The following is a 17,238-nucleotide window of genomic DNA, read 5'->3' as shown; positions in this document are numbered from 1 at the left end:
TATACCCAAGTTGTAGCAAATGTACTAAATCATAAAAAAAAGTCTCCCACCATAACATATTATAAAGCAGCCGACGACAGAATTCATTATAGCAACGGTTCTGAAATTTTGTTCCCTGTGAACAAGGGACCTATGTATAAAAATGATGTGTGTAAGCCCACGTTTTTCCTCACCTGCCTAAAACTTTTGCACAGTAATGTATGATATGTTGTTTAAATCCCTTATGCTACAGATGATTTATTAGTGTTTGTAGAAAAACAATATACATGGAACACATAATTACAAGAACGAACCAAAAGGAAGTAATGACGTCAGAGCCATTACCATAAACCATCATAATTACTACCGCAAAGAAGAAAATTCTTGAAAAACACCACAATGATTTAATATCATTTTTTAGTAAAAATATGAAGCTGCATCCATTTTATAAGGAATAGATTAGCATCTTAATTGAAACAGCGGTTGTACAGCACTGGATCTCCTCCAGTTTAATATGTTTGTAGTAGTTTGTCTTCTCTCTAGTAATTTTATTTTCATTTTCTGGCTAACAAAGAAAGCGCTGTCAGAAATAAGCAAATTAACCATCATATAAAATAATAGGCTTTAAGAATGCTTTCATGTAAAGCTACGCTCTTGTGTGGTCTTGTATAATAGATATGCTTACCTGACATGATGGTAGCAGATATGCCAAAACAATCCCAACGTGGCCCTGTGTCAGAACAAAACACAGTGGGTATTGTGTTGAAGCTATATGGAAACCATTAGAGCACATGTGACATGATGCTAATGATCATCTATGTAAATGTGTATCATAGTCAGGAGGGGATACGACAGAGTCCATTTTTGTGAATTATTTTCCAATTCAAGTCTTCTTGAAAGTTTGGCTTTGAAAAAGAATCACTTTCTAAAAAGTGACAGTGAAGACTTTTTCTATCTGGGAAGACTCATTGGCATATTTCCTGGATATACTATACTAATCGCACTTAGTGGACTAGTTTCTTAAAGGGAACCTGTCATTAGTAACTGGCCTAATAAACCACTACCAGTATATTGTGAAGCAGCATAACACCTTCTAGTTTTTGTTTCTTGTATGGTACAGTGTGGAGGCATCAGTGTGGAAACAAGATGTAAATTGGAAGTATAAATGGATAAAACTGTGGAATAGGGGAGCTTAACTCTGAAGTCAGGTTTGGGAGCTTTGAATACCTCTTCCTCTATCATGGACATCATGCATCAGACTTCAGGACAACTGGTTAGTTATGTCTCTAAATGAAGGACCATCAATTACTCCTTGACTTTATAGAATTTTATTTGATATATTGTAGCGCTGGGGTCCTGGGTTCAAGTCCCAGGGTCAAAATCTGCAAAGAGTTTGTATGTTCTCTCCGTGTTTGCGTGGTTTTCCTACGGGTCCTTCGGTTTCCTCCCACACTCCAAAAACATACTGGTAGGGTGACTAGATTGTGAGCCCCATGGGGACAGAGACTGATTTGGCAAGTTCTGTGCTGCGTAATCTGTGTGCGCTATATAAAGGAATTCTAATTATTATTATATGATATTGCAACCTTATTTTGGAAGAGCCCATAACATCAGTAGTATATCCAAGATAGGCCTGCGGCTTCTTTTTTGCTTTCTTTAGGAACATTTCTTATTACTTTTAAACAAAAACTATAAATACAAAACATAACATCTATGAATAAAATATGTAAGTACCTAGATCAAATTGTACTCGCATATTTTATTATTAGATGTTACATTTAATAATGACTCTGGGTTTTTACTCATGAATGAATGTGTTGCAATGAACTTTTATGAATTTGTATTAATTATATTGACTAGTGTATATACATAATTACATAATTAAGAACTCCTCTTTCAATTGTACGTGAAGAAGGGGTGTCGAACCCGAAACGCATATAGTGTACATGTTTGATTATTAAAGAACTTTCACCTTATCTGCGAATGATGCATTAATAGCGCCGTGCCAGTATTGTTTCTTTTCGGTTTTATACCGCTTTTATCACTACCTGTTCCAAGTTCAAGGTTGTATCCTTTTTTGAAGGGCATGCCGAATTTCTAAGGGCAGCTATCAGTTCACTTTTTACATTCATTTTACATGCTCAAATTGAGCTTACCTAAGATGAGCACATTTCCAAGGGGGAACAGTGTGTATCCACAATTTGCCCTACTATTTTATTTTGATTAATTATCTGCTACCAGTACTGCGTGAGCCGCCATTCCCTTGTTGTTTAATGTTGTTTTAGTGCACTATTTAATGTGATACATTATGAAATCCTTTACCTGAACTTCAATCTGCACACAACATACAAAGTCAAAGCACAATTAAATGATGCTACAAATACAGGAAAATCAATTAATGTAAATATAAAAAAGAATGTTACCCCGCCACTGCAGAAGTCCACAATTGTGTTTCCTGGTTTTGCCATATTGCTGACAACTGATAAGAGATTATTCAGTTGCTGCTGTTTCCTTAGGGCACGATCACTGGACATCTTACCTAAAAAAATTATTACAAAACAATATAAATCGCTGTAAAGGAAGGCATTATGAGTGGCACATCTTATCCTTTTATTTCTAGTTTTTTGCAATTTCATTGAGAACACCAAGGATAAATCTTCTACATCTGAGCGCCATCACTTATAAGGCATCGTCCAAAAAAAGAAGCATTTTTCATGGTAATAAATGACAGAATGGGCACCCACTTGACTTGAAATTTGTGTTCTGTGAGCCAGCCTTCATGTTCCTTGAGAAAATCCAGCTAGCAGAGGTAGTGCGGAATGAGCATTTACATTCACTAACCAAGTAAATGTCCTATCTGACCTAATTGACTGCGTTCACAGAAGGTGAAAATGAACTGTAATCCGATGAATGTACGATAACTTAGTCTATTATACCAAAGAGGACACCGTTGACTACCCCTGATATCAGATTAATTCTACAGAATGCCTAAATCATCTTCCAACAGAAAAATTACATTTTTAAGATTGAGGTGTCCATGTATTGATAAGACCTATTACATCACACAAGAGAACTCCATAGGTATATTAATGCTTATCTGTAAGGATGCATGGCCTCAAATCACATATGTAGAGTGTGACGTTCCGGACCCCTGAAGGGAAAGCAAGGTCAATTATTAATTTTTTATGGACACTCCCTAAATTCACAAATGCACGGGTCCCGGGAGGCACAGGAAGTGAGTTAGAGCTGTCCACACAACACAACCTCTAGTATGGCACAACACTAGCACAACCATGAACAGCTGAAAGTCCCCTTTCATAAGCCTAAGTTAAGCGGAGACTTATCCGTACAGTAGGCTGCTACTAACGTCTTGTTCGACATAAGCGCGGATTATATTGTGTCGTGAAGTCAAACCCAGGGTAGCAATATATAACCGAGACACAGACATGGGGATTCGTGTATCAAGATAAAAGAACAATGCAGGTTCACTTTTATATTTAATTGCCTCAAGGGGACACTAGACAAACAGTACACACAACAGATATGTATACAGTTTAAAAGAGTGTAGATGACAAGTGTAGTACTACAAGTAGAAGCAATTCTGCTACCTTGTTCAAGACTGATGGGGAAAGAGGATAGTTCACACTTGAAGAGCTTTCCTGAAAATAAACTAAGCTTGTTCCGATTGTTGAGACAAACTGGGTCCCAATACTTTAGTACGTAAAATCCACCTAGCTTCACATCAAAGTAGGTTTTTATTTCTGTCACCACAAGATGGATTCATGCGGATTCTTTCAATGCCCACAAAACGTAGCGCATTGGCACGGCCTACTGGAACTATCCTAACTTGCTCAAAGCAAGGAGATCAGTGTCCAGTTCTGATAAATTTCTAAGACATTTAACCTCTAACATGAATATGACAAATGGTTTTGCTTATTTAAAATCTGCGGTAGGGACAAAAGATGACATATACAGTAAATCGATCCGACTATGTATTTCGGGTCAGGAAAAACCTACTATGAAAATTCTTGAGCGTGACTTTTTTCAGCAAGTGTGCTGGATAACGCCTTGCTCTTAAACGGGTTATCCGGGTTTAATTTTTTTTTTATGGCCGGGCTGGGGAGGGCTAGTTAAACATAATAAACATGGACTTACCCCCTCCGGCGCCGCCGATGTCCCGCGCCGCAGTCACTTCGATCCGTGCCCCTGTAAACAAACAGGGGCACGGAAGCCGCGCACAGGGAGCTTCCGGTCCGCGATGTGGACGGCTCCTCCCATGCGTCCCTCTCTCTCAGCGTTGTAAGCACTGGGAGATGGTGCGCATGGGAGCTTCCGGCCGGCCGGAAGCTCCCTGTGCGCCGGTGTAATGAAACCGGCGCACGGAGAAGACAGGCCGCGGCGCGGGACATCGGCAGCACCGGAGGAGGTAAGTAGATGTTTATTATGTTTAAATAGCCCTCCCCAGCCCGGACATAAAATTTTTTTTAAACCCGGATAACCCCTTTAAGCAGGCTTCATATCTGGCTGCCTGTAGGTTAAAAGTGTCATTTTCACAATTTTGAAGGCAAAGTGTGGAAGCTTTCATAGTGTAAAATACAATTAGTCGCTGTACTTTTCTAATAACCACTTGTTACTAAACCTTTACTGCTTATAGCCATCATCACATCTAAAAACTCTAATGACAGTGTGGTCAGGTGGGCGTGTGTGTGGGGGTAGTAACACTGGCAGTGACCAGAGCTTCTGTGGCGTTATAACTCCTGAATGGTGTCCAAATCCAATTCCAGAATTCCTAGAAAACACCTTTAAGGGCTTGTTTCCCTGAAGTAGAAATTAAGTTTAAATTAAACTTTACAGACATTGTAAAGTCAGTAAGCCACTGTAGAGGGCCATAAACACTTTGACAGACCGAATTTCCTTGTTTAATCAAACCGATAGGCTGCTTGTTATATTACATTTCCTTGAAAAAAATGTATATCTTCCCCTATGCGCCATGCCTCTCATATTCATGAGGTAATCTTTGAAGACTCTAAACAACTGTGTGAAAGTATGAAACAGAGGGAAAATTGCAGACGACTACAGACCCCCATTTTACAATGCAGGTAAGGTGGAGTCTCTGATCTTAGCTGAACTAAAGTTTAACCCCTTCCCGCCGCGGCCCTTTTTCGATTTTGCGTTTTCATTTTTCACTCCCCACATTCAAAAATCTGTAACTTTTTTATTTTTCCATGTACAGAGCTGTGTGAGGGCTTATTTTCTGCGTAACAAATTACACTTCAAAATGGTGGTATTTAATATTTCATGCCATGTACCGGGAAAAAAATTCCAAATGCAGTGAAATTGGTAAAAAAACGCATTTGTGCCGTATTCTTGTGGGCTTGGATTTTACGGATTTCACTGTGCACCCCAAATGACATGTCTACTTTATTCTTTGGGTCGGTACGATTACGGGGATACCAAATTTCTATAGGTTTTATAATGTTTTCATACATTTAAAAAAATTAAAACCTCCTGTACAAAATTTTTTTGGGGTATTTTGCCATCTTCTGGGGCTAATAACTTTTTCATACTTTGGTGTATGGAGCTGTGGGTGGTGTCGTTTTTTGCGGATTTTGATGACGTTTACAATGTTATCATTTTTAGGACTGTATGACATTTTGATCACTTTTTATAGAATTTAAAAAAAAAATTTAAATGGCAAAAAAGTGCCATTTTCGACTTTGGGCGCGATTTTCCGTTACGGGGTTAAACGCAGTGAAAAACCGTTATCATATTTTGATAGATCGGGCATTTTCGGACGCGGCAATACCTAATGTGTTTATGATTTTTACTGTTTATTTATATTTATATCAATTCTAGGGAAAGGGGGGTGATTTGAAATTTTACGTTTTTTTATTATAATTTTTTTATTTTAACTTTTTTTTTATTTTTATTTTTACTATTTTTCAGACTCCCTAGGGTACTTTAACCCTAGCTTGTCTGATCGATCCTATCATATACTGCCATACTACAGTATGGCAGTATATGGGGATTTTACTACTCATACATTACCATGTGCTGACAGCACATGGTAATGAATGGGTTAACCCGAAGTAGCTTCGGGTCTTCGTGAGACCCAAAGTTACCATGGCGACGGATCGCCGCTCCCCGATGACGTCACGGGGAGCGACGATCCACGGAAAAATGGTGGCGCATGCGCGCCGCCGTCTTTTTGAAGCCGCCGGCACCTTTGCCGGCGGCGTTCAGCGGTAAAACACCCGCGATCGGTGCTGGCAATATGCAGCAAAGACTTACCGGCTATGGAGAGGGCTCGGCCCACGAGCCCTCTCCATGTACCGGGACCCGACATATGACGTACTATTACGTCACATGTCGGTAAGGGGTTAAAGGTCAGGAATATCACCCATTCCCACATTAGAGGACAATAAGGGTTAACTTTCTCACTAGTAAAATCTTTTTTTTAGTCAGAACTGAACAGTAATAGGAGCCAAGCTTAAAATAGAATCCTATACAGAGGCAACTGAGTTTTAAATAGTCCCTTCGCCCTGAACCTGAAAGCTTTTCTGCTAAGCGTTTGTTCTTCAGAACATTCATTATTCTGTCCGACATACCATGGGGGTTTCACCTGCAGTTTACTAATGATCTCAATGATCAGTCTCCCTGTCAGCAAGTGGAAAAGAGAACAGCTCCAGGCACATCGGCGTACACATGGCTGATAGATGTAGCCCCAATGCAAACATAAACAGGCGCCGTCAGGAACTGACATGTAGCCGTAACCTCAATCTCCCATCTCACGGCTTCCTTGTCTCCTTGGGTAAGCCCAGGATATTATTACTGCTGAATAAGACTCACAAAGAATGATTGTACAGCAATTAGCATCTCGCAGGTCTGACTGCTATCCCAAGGTTTACCTGCACTTTAGTACAATCCGCTTTCATCACCTTGACAATTTATGCATTTTCTCTAAACATACTGCCTTCCTCCTTGTCAATCATTCATATCTTTAACAAATCTGCTGCTCTGGAAAGATCAAGGAAAAATGAAATGTTAGGTTCTTTTAAATCAGGATCTACAACAAGCCTATCTATAACCTAATACATGAAGGTCCAAAGCCAGAGGTACAGGAAAATACAGTAGTCAGTCTCAAAGAGATGAAGCTGGCTGCATTCTGCAATCAAATATTCTTTACACCCTTCATTAAGTGTTCATTATTAAATATATCTGGTTAAATATGGATCATATACAACATCACTAAAGCATGAATGCAGAATAGTGAATTTAGTTCCAATACAGACATGAACTTTGGACCTTAAAATATGGTCACATTAGAGCTAGAAATTAACTAGTAAGCTCAATGTACAGTGTTAAGACTTGCACAGGAGCTTACAGTCCAGTCTACAGGAGAGGAGAGGAGAAGTGTGACGTTTTTCAAATTTTGAAGAACCGGACCATCACAATGTGAAGCAAGAAACGAAGATAAGTCTATTGCTGTCCATAAACATTAAACAGATTCCCTTGACAGCCAGTGTTAAGAGAAAAAGAGATAAAGCATGATTGCTATGGTCAATGGTCAATATGGTAACTTGTCTCCTGCCACCTTATTTATGCATGTGGCTGTCGGAGAGAAATCTTCTGCACAAACAATCTTCACAATCACATCTTCAATATGTCTTACGTACACATTGTACTTAAGACAGTCTCAACTGCTATCCTTTGAAAGGTCTGGTTATTATTATTATTATGCATTTTTTACCTCTACAGCTTAGCTGCGCCTGAGATAGTGGGTAGCCATTAGCTGGAAAGCTGGCACATTACAAACTGAGATTTTTAGGGGCAACACATAGGACATGTGAACTGAACAGTACAGTGCAGATGTGCCTAAATCACTTTGGTAACATAGAGGATCAGGGGCGTAACTACAGCAGCAGCATGCATAGCGGCTTCTATGGGGCCCGCAGTGTTAGGGGGCCCTGGTATCTGTCTTGCTAAAACTAAAGAATGGAGGTTGTGCACCATTATATACATATTATACAGCATAATATGTATATAACACATATAATGCAGCTACTGGGGCACATCTGTGTAGGTATACAAATGTTTATATTGGTGCATAAATGTGTGTGCATAATGTATAAATGTGCAGGTATACCATATATGTACATTTTCTGAGGAGCTAGGGGGTCCCATTCAGTCTGTTATGGGGCCCAACCTCTCAAAGTTACACCCCTGTAGAGGATAACTTCCTAATCAGTGAAAGTCTGAAAGCTGGGACCCTTACCGATAATGAGAACAGGATCCCCAGCATCAGGAGAACAGGGATCCTGTTCTCACTAATGGGTGGAGTGGAAGGAGGAGCACGGTCCTGTTGCCACATTCACTTACAAAAGCAGAACGCTCAGCTATTTCCATCCGATCCCATAAAACTGTATTTTGAATAGGAACTATGTGTTGGTCAGAAACCATTCATGGAAAATACAATATCACCATAACCTAACAACAACAATAAGCAAGACCCAGTTCTGATGGTTATGATTGGTTACAAAGCACATTTCACCTTCAGTGCTGAAATGTTTAGGAAGTCATCAGGTAGCGTGATGAATACACATTCCTGTCGCGTTTCACAAAGAATAGCACAATCCTTATGAAAGCAGATTCCATTCCCTTTCTAAGAAAATCATTCTACCACCCACTGTGGGCTTTGAGGGAACAAAACAATGTATAAGAATGCGTGTACACAGTTAATGTTGTATGTGTGGCACCTGAATTCTGTGTGTTGTAAAAAAGTAATTGGATTTCTCACGTGAGAAATAGAAAACTTCATGGAATTTGCCAACAATGGTCTCAAAGATTACATGATAACCCAAATATCATCCCCATCATGTAACTGGGGATATCATTGTATCCACATTCTTCAAACTAACATACCTGAATACCGAGACCATAAGCTCAACCTACAGAATGTTTATGGACATGCTCTATAGCCAGGAATGCCTGAAGACACAATAGGTGCACTTCCCCAGTATGTAAAAGGGATCGGAGATCTACAAACTTGTAAAAGACTATCTTTTATCTTTCTGATGCATCTCAGAAACTGATCGCCAGGATCTTTTTAGCCACTGTGCAGATTATAGCAAAGGGATTGGTATCCTTGTATATTTCAAGTTTTCTGTCTGACACACCACATTTAGCAACCAAGGCCAAACATGTAGTAATCTGGGACAACCTGGCTCTCCATCCATTGGTGGCAGGCTGGATTTTATCTGGACTCTCCAGTCATATTTTCAAGTGTACACCAAGTGTACAAGAAAACTATTTAAATGCCTGCCCTTGAGCTTCCCCCTCACTGCCCCCAAGGGGTGGGGAGGGGGCCAGCGCATTATCTATAATAATGGCTTCAATCCCTCCCACACTTTGGTTTCACAGATATTCACTTAAAGGGAACCTGTCATCAGAACTTGACCTAATAAACCACTACCAGTATGTTGTCTAAAAGCTTTACACCTTCCAGATCATATTTCTTTCATGGCCCTGCATGGCTCCATCATCCAAAAAAATCAACTTTGAAGTGAAATATAAATTAGTTGCATAAAGTCAAGGAGGCAGAGAGTTTATCAATGAATTCAATCTTTCACTGCCTCTGAATGCCTTCACCCCTTGAGTGGCATCTTGCATCGGACTTCAGGAGATCTGGTTAGTGATGTCTCCGGGTGCAGGACCGTTCATTACAGTAAATGGGACTTGAGACAGGGAAAGCTTGAATTCAGTGTTCACGTCTCCACCTCCTTGACTTTATACAACCAATTTACATCTCCCTTCAAGTGGATTTTCTGGATGATGACACGACACTGGACCATTAAATAAACCTGATCTGGAAGGTGGTTAGCTACTTGACAATATCCTGGTAGTGGTTTAGCAGGTCAGTTTCTTTTGACAGGTTCCCTTTAAGCTTAATTTATTAGTCCTTGTAAAATTTGGGATAAAAATGGGGTACTGTATATCTCAGTTTTATCACCGATCTATTAGATATCTAACTGATTTAAAAGACAAGGAAAAGATTAATTTGAATATACAGTTTTAACTTTATTAAGTCGCAAAAAGATAGGTGGGGGTATGGGAAGTTTCAGCAGTGCTAGTTGGTTAACCATTTATTTTTTTAATAAAAAGTATTATTAATACTCTTTTTTAATATACATGATCAGTTGTATTTTTATAATTATTTCTTCTATGAAAGTATGCCCAAATTCTACAGGATGCTACTATTTCAATAGATTTAAAGGGGTATTCCCACAAAGACAAGTTTCTTAAATGTACTCAGGATAACAAAATAACACATTCTCTATTTCACTGATATTAACAAAAATACAGCATTTCACAGATATAAGTCCAACATGTCTCCATCAGTCCTGGTGTACACAACCTTGTAACTTCTGATAGAAATCCAAGATGGCTGCCGACCGTGATGGCCGTGGAGCTGCGATTTCTGACTCTCTCTCTCTGCCTCTAGCCCCGGCCCCCTGTATTCCGGGACAGAGCTCACACTGATACAGACACTGAGTATAGTGTAAAGTGTAACGCTAAAGTCAGATAAGTTCTTAAATAAATCTGAGGATGGGGAGGAAGGCATAGCAGATGTAGTGAGTTGTGGAATAGCAGAGATGTAAGAGAGCTGACTGTGTCATTGTGTGTAATAAACATCTCATGGATCTCATCATCTCTGATTTGTCTTATCTCAAGCCAGTTGAAAGTGTATATAAACCTGTACCCTGATAATCTAACCACATTGTTAGCTCACAGAACTAGATGCATCATAATGGGGCAGATTTACTTACCCGGTCTTCACTAAGGTAGTGCGCCCGATGTCCACCAGGTGTCGCTGCTGCGCTGAAGTCCGCCGAGGTCCGCCGGAGTTCACCAAGCTATGCTGGGTGCAGGTAAGTGCGTGTCAAGCGACACATTTTTAAAAAAAAAATACGGCGATTTTTTCAAATCCGTCGGGTTTTCCGACAGCCACGCCCCCGATTTCTTTCGCGTGCATGCCGGCGCCAATGCGCTACAATCCGATCGCGTGGGGCAATTCAGGGAAAAATGGTAATATTCGGGAAAGACGTCGGAAAATTGTGATTCAGGCCCTTAGTAAATGACCCCCAATGTGTCTGCTTAGAGAGTCCCCGCACTGACCAGCCTAGAGAATGATGGGAGCTAAAAAAGCAATAAAACTGAGTAAAATTGTGAAGTAAAGGGTTAAAAATGATCTTTATTGTGTTAATTTCCGTAGGGTATTGAAATTTGAGAATTTTCTCTCATGGGAAAACCCCTTTAAGGCCAAGTTCTTACCTGCATTCGGACCTCTGTTGTATTAAATGTGGATTTGAAAGCAGTGTAGGAATATGGGGATCATTTGCAGCCAATACGGGCGATCCATGTGTAGGGTTTCCATTTTGCAGTGTAAACCACTTATAGTTGTAATTGACGGCACTATAGCAGCACATTACTACCTACTGTTTATGAGTGGTGTCATATTGTTTCTAAATTGTATACGCCAAACACATTCACAACCAATATGACAACAGTTTCCATTTACAGACATACAGTACTTAAAGGAAATCTACCATCAAAGTCAAGCATGGATAAACCAAGGGCACTTACTCATAGATCCAGGCACCATGATTGTGGTAATCTTCTTATATTTGTTATTCATGGCCTCCTTCCTTACAATTATGCTAATTAGCTTAGAGGGATATTGGTGAACCCAAGTCCCCAGTGCTGCAAGGCTGTAATGTTAAGCACTAAGCCAGTGTGCCGCCACGTAGAAGCTTTTTATAGGAGGACAGTCAGGAGAGATCTAGAAAACCATGAGGAATTGATACAGAAAGTATACTGGAAAATTATATATCTTTTCTTTACAGAAAACATATCAATAATTTTTTGAAAGTGGACACCCCCTTTAAGCAAGTAGAACTTGACTCCAGTGCTGAACTCTCTGTCTCCTTGACTTTATTCATCCAATTTACATCTCATTGCAAAGCGGATTTCCTGAATGATGCCTCCACACTGGGTCATGAAAGAAACATGACCTAAACAGTGTTTTGTTCCTTTGCTTCCACTGTTCTGGTTTACATAATCTTCAGACTTTCTGAATTGCCCATCTTAAAACTCCAATCTAGGGGGATATTAATCATACGCCAGCACTCCAGGCCAGGCTTAGACCTCATGATGTATTTGCCGGCTTGCTACGCTGGCTGCCAAAAATAGGCCAGGTCAGACCTGGTGTAGTTTTGAGTAGTAACCTGCGAACATTCAGTAGTAACTGTCGACAGGTTTTTAGTAAGTTTACAGGCATGCAGTAGGAAAGCTCCGTTGTGGCCCACTCCGCCGGTGGCAGTGCCCCCTCCGCACCCACATGGCGTGACCGTGGTGTAGTCGAAAAATAATCACACTTTCCTACATTGTGCAACAATTTGTGTTTATCTGAGTGCTTTTATGCCAGAAAACTGGGGGGGTCCCCCAATGTCTCCAAGTTATTAGTATACTTTTTGAGGACTAAACGACCTCATCATTTCCTTAACGTAGACATGTCACAATACCTCAACACTGGCGCTTCAGTTATACCATTGTGTGGCCATTGTAAATATACAGCACGGCCTCACATGAATACATGCCATGATGAGACTTTTTTGGTTGCACACAGGAAAATAAACTGTAAAAGCCTTTCTCTTTAAGGATACTTTGGTAGTGCTGCCATGCAAGGTAATGACTTAAAACCTCCTTCAAGGGGCTTAAACATGGCAAACAAAAAAAAACCATGTTGATTTATAAATATTAGAAAAGAAAAAAAAAGGAATGGCTACGCTAGGGGAGGATTAATTTTATCATGCAGTCCCTCCCTACCTGGAACATTCCTACGGCAATAGAATGACAGATTTACAGTAAGTCCTTTGTTTTTATCTGTCAAGTAATGTGCCGTGAAGATCTGCTTCTTATCATAATACTGTCAGCTGCGGCTGCCACGCCAGACTCCATCCCTACACCTTACATTCATTTGTACCTGCAGCTAGATAAACACTGGCAGCCAGCCAGAGATAGGAACCTCATAGCCCTCGGCTTGCCATTTTTTTCTTTCTTAGAAAACCAGCTATCTGAATAATTACAGGCAAACAGCGCCCGGCCGCCGTGATATATTTCATTAGATGGAATGAAAAGAGCCTCAACAATGACCTGCTTTATGGAAGAATAGTCAGAAGGTTTTCCATAGGAGTTGCATATTTTCCAACAAACTTCCTATATGAAGTTTCTCATATATGACAAATTTTTTTTTCAACTAGCCGAAATTAACAAGGTTTATGTGGTGATACATCAAAATGATGAGTAGAAGTAGGCATCAAATCCCTTGATATTCCTAAACTTGTCCGCAAAGCAGGTCATGAGTCTAGTGTCATAAACAAGCACCCACAGGAACCAGACACCTATCATAAAACCTGATGATCCGGTGGGGGGGTTCTAACCACACCTATATCAGAGGTTAGCAAAAGGTGGCGTTCTGTACAGAAAGGTCACATCTAAAAACCCCTATTTTGCAATGCACATCAAAGAAATATGTGGCATAATTCATATTTCGGCCACATGCTTCTCCCTGAAAACTGCATTCAGGCCTCTGCTGATGCTGTAGGAAAGGCAACTGAACGGCACCTCAGTAACAGGGTGCAATTAAATAATTCCTAAATTATTTGTGTGCAGAACATTATGAAGGAGAAATTGTATGTAAGGCCAAGTTTCTAGGATGTCTGCAAGACAAGATATCCTCATACAAAGATTTAGAAAAAGGCGTCATAAAACACTTGGTCATTACATGTTATCACAGGAAGGGGATATTGTAATCCTTCTGAGGTGGAAGTATCACTAATGAAAATTGTCATTCTGTGGGGATGGATTGATGGCTTATTTCTGCTTCCTCAGGTACCAGACATATAACATCACATAATGTACCAAGTTCGTCACTATCCCATTTATTTTCCTGAACTGTTATTTTTGCATTGTACGTATAGGTCTGTCTGTGTTTGAACACACTGTCCCTTATTGATACTAAAGCTTCACTTTAATAGGTTGTGTTCTGACGATTCCCTCACCTCAGAAGAAGTGTTACCTAAATTAACTGCTTAACCAGCGAATGTTCTTGTGTATTTGGGCATTGCTTCATGCTAGGCGTCTCATCAGCCTTATATGACGTTGTGGAGGCAGTTGATATTGAGTAGGGCTGTCAGGAGGATGGTCTTTTCTTTTTTTTTTTTTTTTTAGAGATTTCTATCTTAATCAATATGATAATGAGGTAGTTGGTGCACCAATGTGGTGAGAGCAGCAAACGGTGCATTGCTGGAGTCAAGTTTTGCCAAAATTTTGGTGTAAAATGTACCAACTAAGGCTCAGCTCACATCTATTTTAGGTATTCAGATTTTGCCTTCAGTCATTGAAAGCCAAAACCATCAGTGGTTGAACACAAAGAACAGTTTACGTATTATAACTCATCTCTGTAGAGCTGGTGGAAAGACTGTTCTGTGCATTTGACCACTACTGGTTTTGGCTGAAATAAATAATCGAAGTCCTAACAGAGCTGTGAACCCGGCCCTAATATGTAATATGCAGCAGGTGTACAAGATTTAATATCCTCCATACACCACTGTGGTGCACCTTAAGACTGTCAAGTCAAAGTATTTATTTTCATTGGGGAGGGGGGGGAGCAGGTATCAGCCCATCGTTTGGTGGTCGCCATGATACTGCTCCCTGCTGGAGTATGACGCGTACAATATACTAAGAGGCTCTGGCTTCTTGTTATTGTGTGCCCGGGAGAATTCTATGCCAGTTCCTAACTGGCATAGAATTCTGCCATACCGTGTGTACCCCACCCTGGCCCACTCTCCCTCTCAACCCACTTGATGAAGGCATAGGGTTTAAAAAAATACATTCCTTGCTGTGTGCCAGGAATTGTGCGTTTTTCATGTGTATATGTATTTCAGATAAATTGGCATACAAACTATGATGAATTCCCACATTATCTTACCCAGGATTAGAAAAAATAGAACCTCTGTGGTTTCTTTGGAGGATTATTAAAAAAAAAAAAAAGCATTGCATCTAATTGTGAAATAAACTATAAATATGACAAGAATTTCTGCTACAAATCTACAAATGTTCACCTATCTTTCATTCATATCAATGACAGCTCTTATCCAAGACATATATATCTAGATCTGTGGTAGTAGGTAATACAGAACCTGGCTCCTAAACAGGAGACATACACAGAAACAACCCAGACATGGCCATGGCACCCCCTTCAGCAGCCTAGTTATTAGAAAGGGATTGAGGCGATGATCCTCATAGGCACAAGATGAGCTTGGATGTCACACATCACAGACAGGTAATACTATTCATCAATTAGTAAAAAGTGCCATTATCTAGTGAAAAAAATCTGCTGTGAATCTAATGTCAGCAGCGCAGTATTTGTGTACAGGTGACATATAACACAGCATGACACAATTGTCAGCTGGTAATAAAACTGCACTGACATGAACCCTCTAAGCACACATGATGTAATCTGGAAGATGAGTATACTAATCCAGGGTGCCAAGAACATTAAGTAAAACCTGTGAAAAGAAATGCACTTGACAGCCTGAAGTACGGGGATAATGAGTTATGATGATGGATTGTAATGACGGATATACATTTGGGATGAATGAATTCTAGATTCTCTTCCTAACTTGAGCGCCCAACATAACGTAATCTGAAGAGTACACATAACTAATGAAGGTGCAGAGCAGAAATTTACCATCATACAGTTCTGGGAGATATTCTGTGCGCATAGTCTAATTGAATTTTCATGACTTTTTCATATGTCACTCAAAGAAAATGATAGACATTCATGAAAGACAGTGTGAAAGTATGTGTCAGGCATAACAACCAACGTGTCTCATTGTATTTCAGTTTTGTTGGGAGTTCCTGCTGATTTTGGTGGGATTTACAAACAATGACAAGCCTGGGCAATTCTCAACACTGACTGCTACTGATCCTATAGATTTGCCAGGAGATATGTCTCCCAAGAGGTCACTGGCACCAGTCACAATCACTGCATAGGTGATAAGGGTTTGATCAATAAAGTTCCTATGGTGACTCCAAGGTTGAATAGCATTTTGAAACACAACTAAAAGGCTATGGGGAACTTGTAACACTTGCAATTGGCAACAAGCACTGTGGGGCTTATTTACTAAGGTCCCGCCGCCGCATTTTCGTCAGGTTTCCCGAAGTTTACGGGGATCGTGTGGGGGATTGTGTCGCACGCGATCGTTTTGTGATGCAATCAGGTCGGCTTTCATGAAACACAAATCGGATGGTGGCCCGTCGGAAAATCCCACTGATTCGGGCTACACAAAGAATTTGACATTTCAAATTGTGTCGCAAGACATGCACTCACATACACCGGGAAGAAGATGGTGAACTCTGGCGGACCTGAGCAGGGAAGCGACACATGCAGGATATCGGGCGCACGCTGTGCATTCTCATCGGGGAACGCACCTCGGGGATCACGCCGGGACAGGTAAGTAAATCTGCCCCTGTGTGTTTTGAATTGTCTACATTTGGTGCTTGTTCCTGATCCCATGCATTTCAGTTGAAACACATCTGCAATCCGGCCAAGCCCCTCCCTGCAGGCTCTGAATTACATTTCAAAATGGAATATAAAAGCTGCATGCAAAGACAGTCCAACCTTTCTCAGTATAGGAAATCAGCAAACTGCAGAGAGCCTCAAGTAATGGGGCTTCCTATGGTTTAGCTATATATGTTGCTGAGAAGTTAAGATTTAAGATTTTAAAACCAGAATGGGCATATGAAAAAATTAATAAACCAATATTTCAATAAAACATTTCACAAAAACATGAGCAAAAAAGTGTAAAACGATACTACTTCATCTGCACCTGACAAAATGTCCTGTGCATCAGGACACCACACACAGCTCATTAGTACATGCTACTGCCCTCTAGTGTTTGGACCAGATGGTAACAGCAAAAGCAAGAGCTCAAGGTTAGTATTATTTTGCAATCAATGTTTTCAAATTTAATTTGAAATCATAATATATACACACACACTTACCATGTGCTATTTATTAAAGTGGTGTCCACCCATTTTGGAATCGGTGCCCAACTGCCCACAAAAAAATTGTTTTCTGGTGTGTGGGTGGTGCAGAAAATGTAAATTTGTATGTCCTGCTTTCACGAAGTGCAT

General features: G+C 40.2%; 1 protein-coding gene and 1 long non-coding RNA gene across 3 annotated transcripts in view; one reads left to right on the top strand and one right to left on the bottom strand.

Annotated features, from left to right (window-relative positions):
• Nucleotides 1–17,238, bottom strand: part of GSTCD (glutathione S-transferase C-terminal domain containing) — a 71,258-nt gene that overhangs the window by 9,349 nt on the left and 44,671 nt on the right. For both annotated transcript variants that reach the window (XM_072118970.1, XM_072118979.1), the window contains exons 6-7: nucleotides 2,403–2,518; nucleotides 665–709 (exon numbers count right to left, since the gene is read on the bottom strand). In XM_072118970.1, coding sequence (XP_071975071.1) covers nucleotides 665–709; nucleotides 2,403–2,518 — 161 coding nt within the window. The remainder of the gene's footprint in view (nucleotides 1–664; nucleotides 710–2,402; nucleotides 2,519–17,238) is intronic.
• LOC140071364 (uncharacterized) overlaps nucleotides 1–17,238 on the top strand; it is a 41,323-nt gene that overhangs the window by 8,227 nt on the left and 15,858 nt on the right. The window lies entirely within an intron of this gene.

The sequence above is a fragment of the Engystomops pustulosus genome, chromosome 1 (assembly GCF_040894005.1).
Source record: "Engystomops pustulosus chromosome 1, aEngPut4.maternal, whole genome shotgun sequence".
Lineage (NCBI taxonomy): Eukaryota > Metazoa > Chordata > Amphibia > Anura > Leptodactylidae > Engystomops > Engystomops pustulosus.
This window is presented reverse-complemented; position numbering and strand designations above follow the sequence as displayed.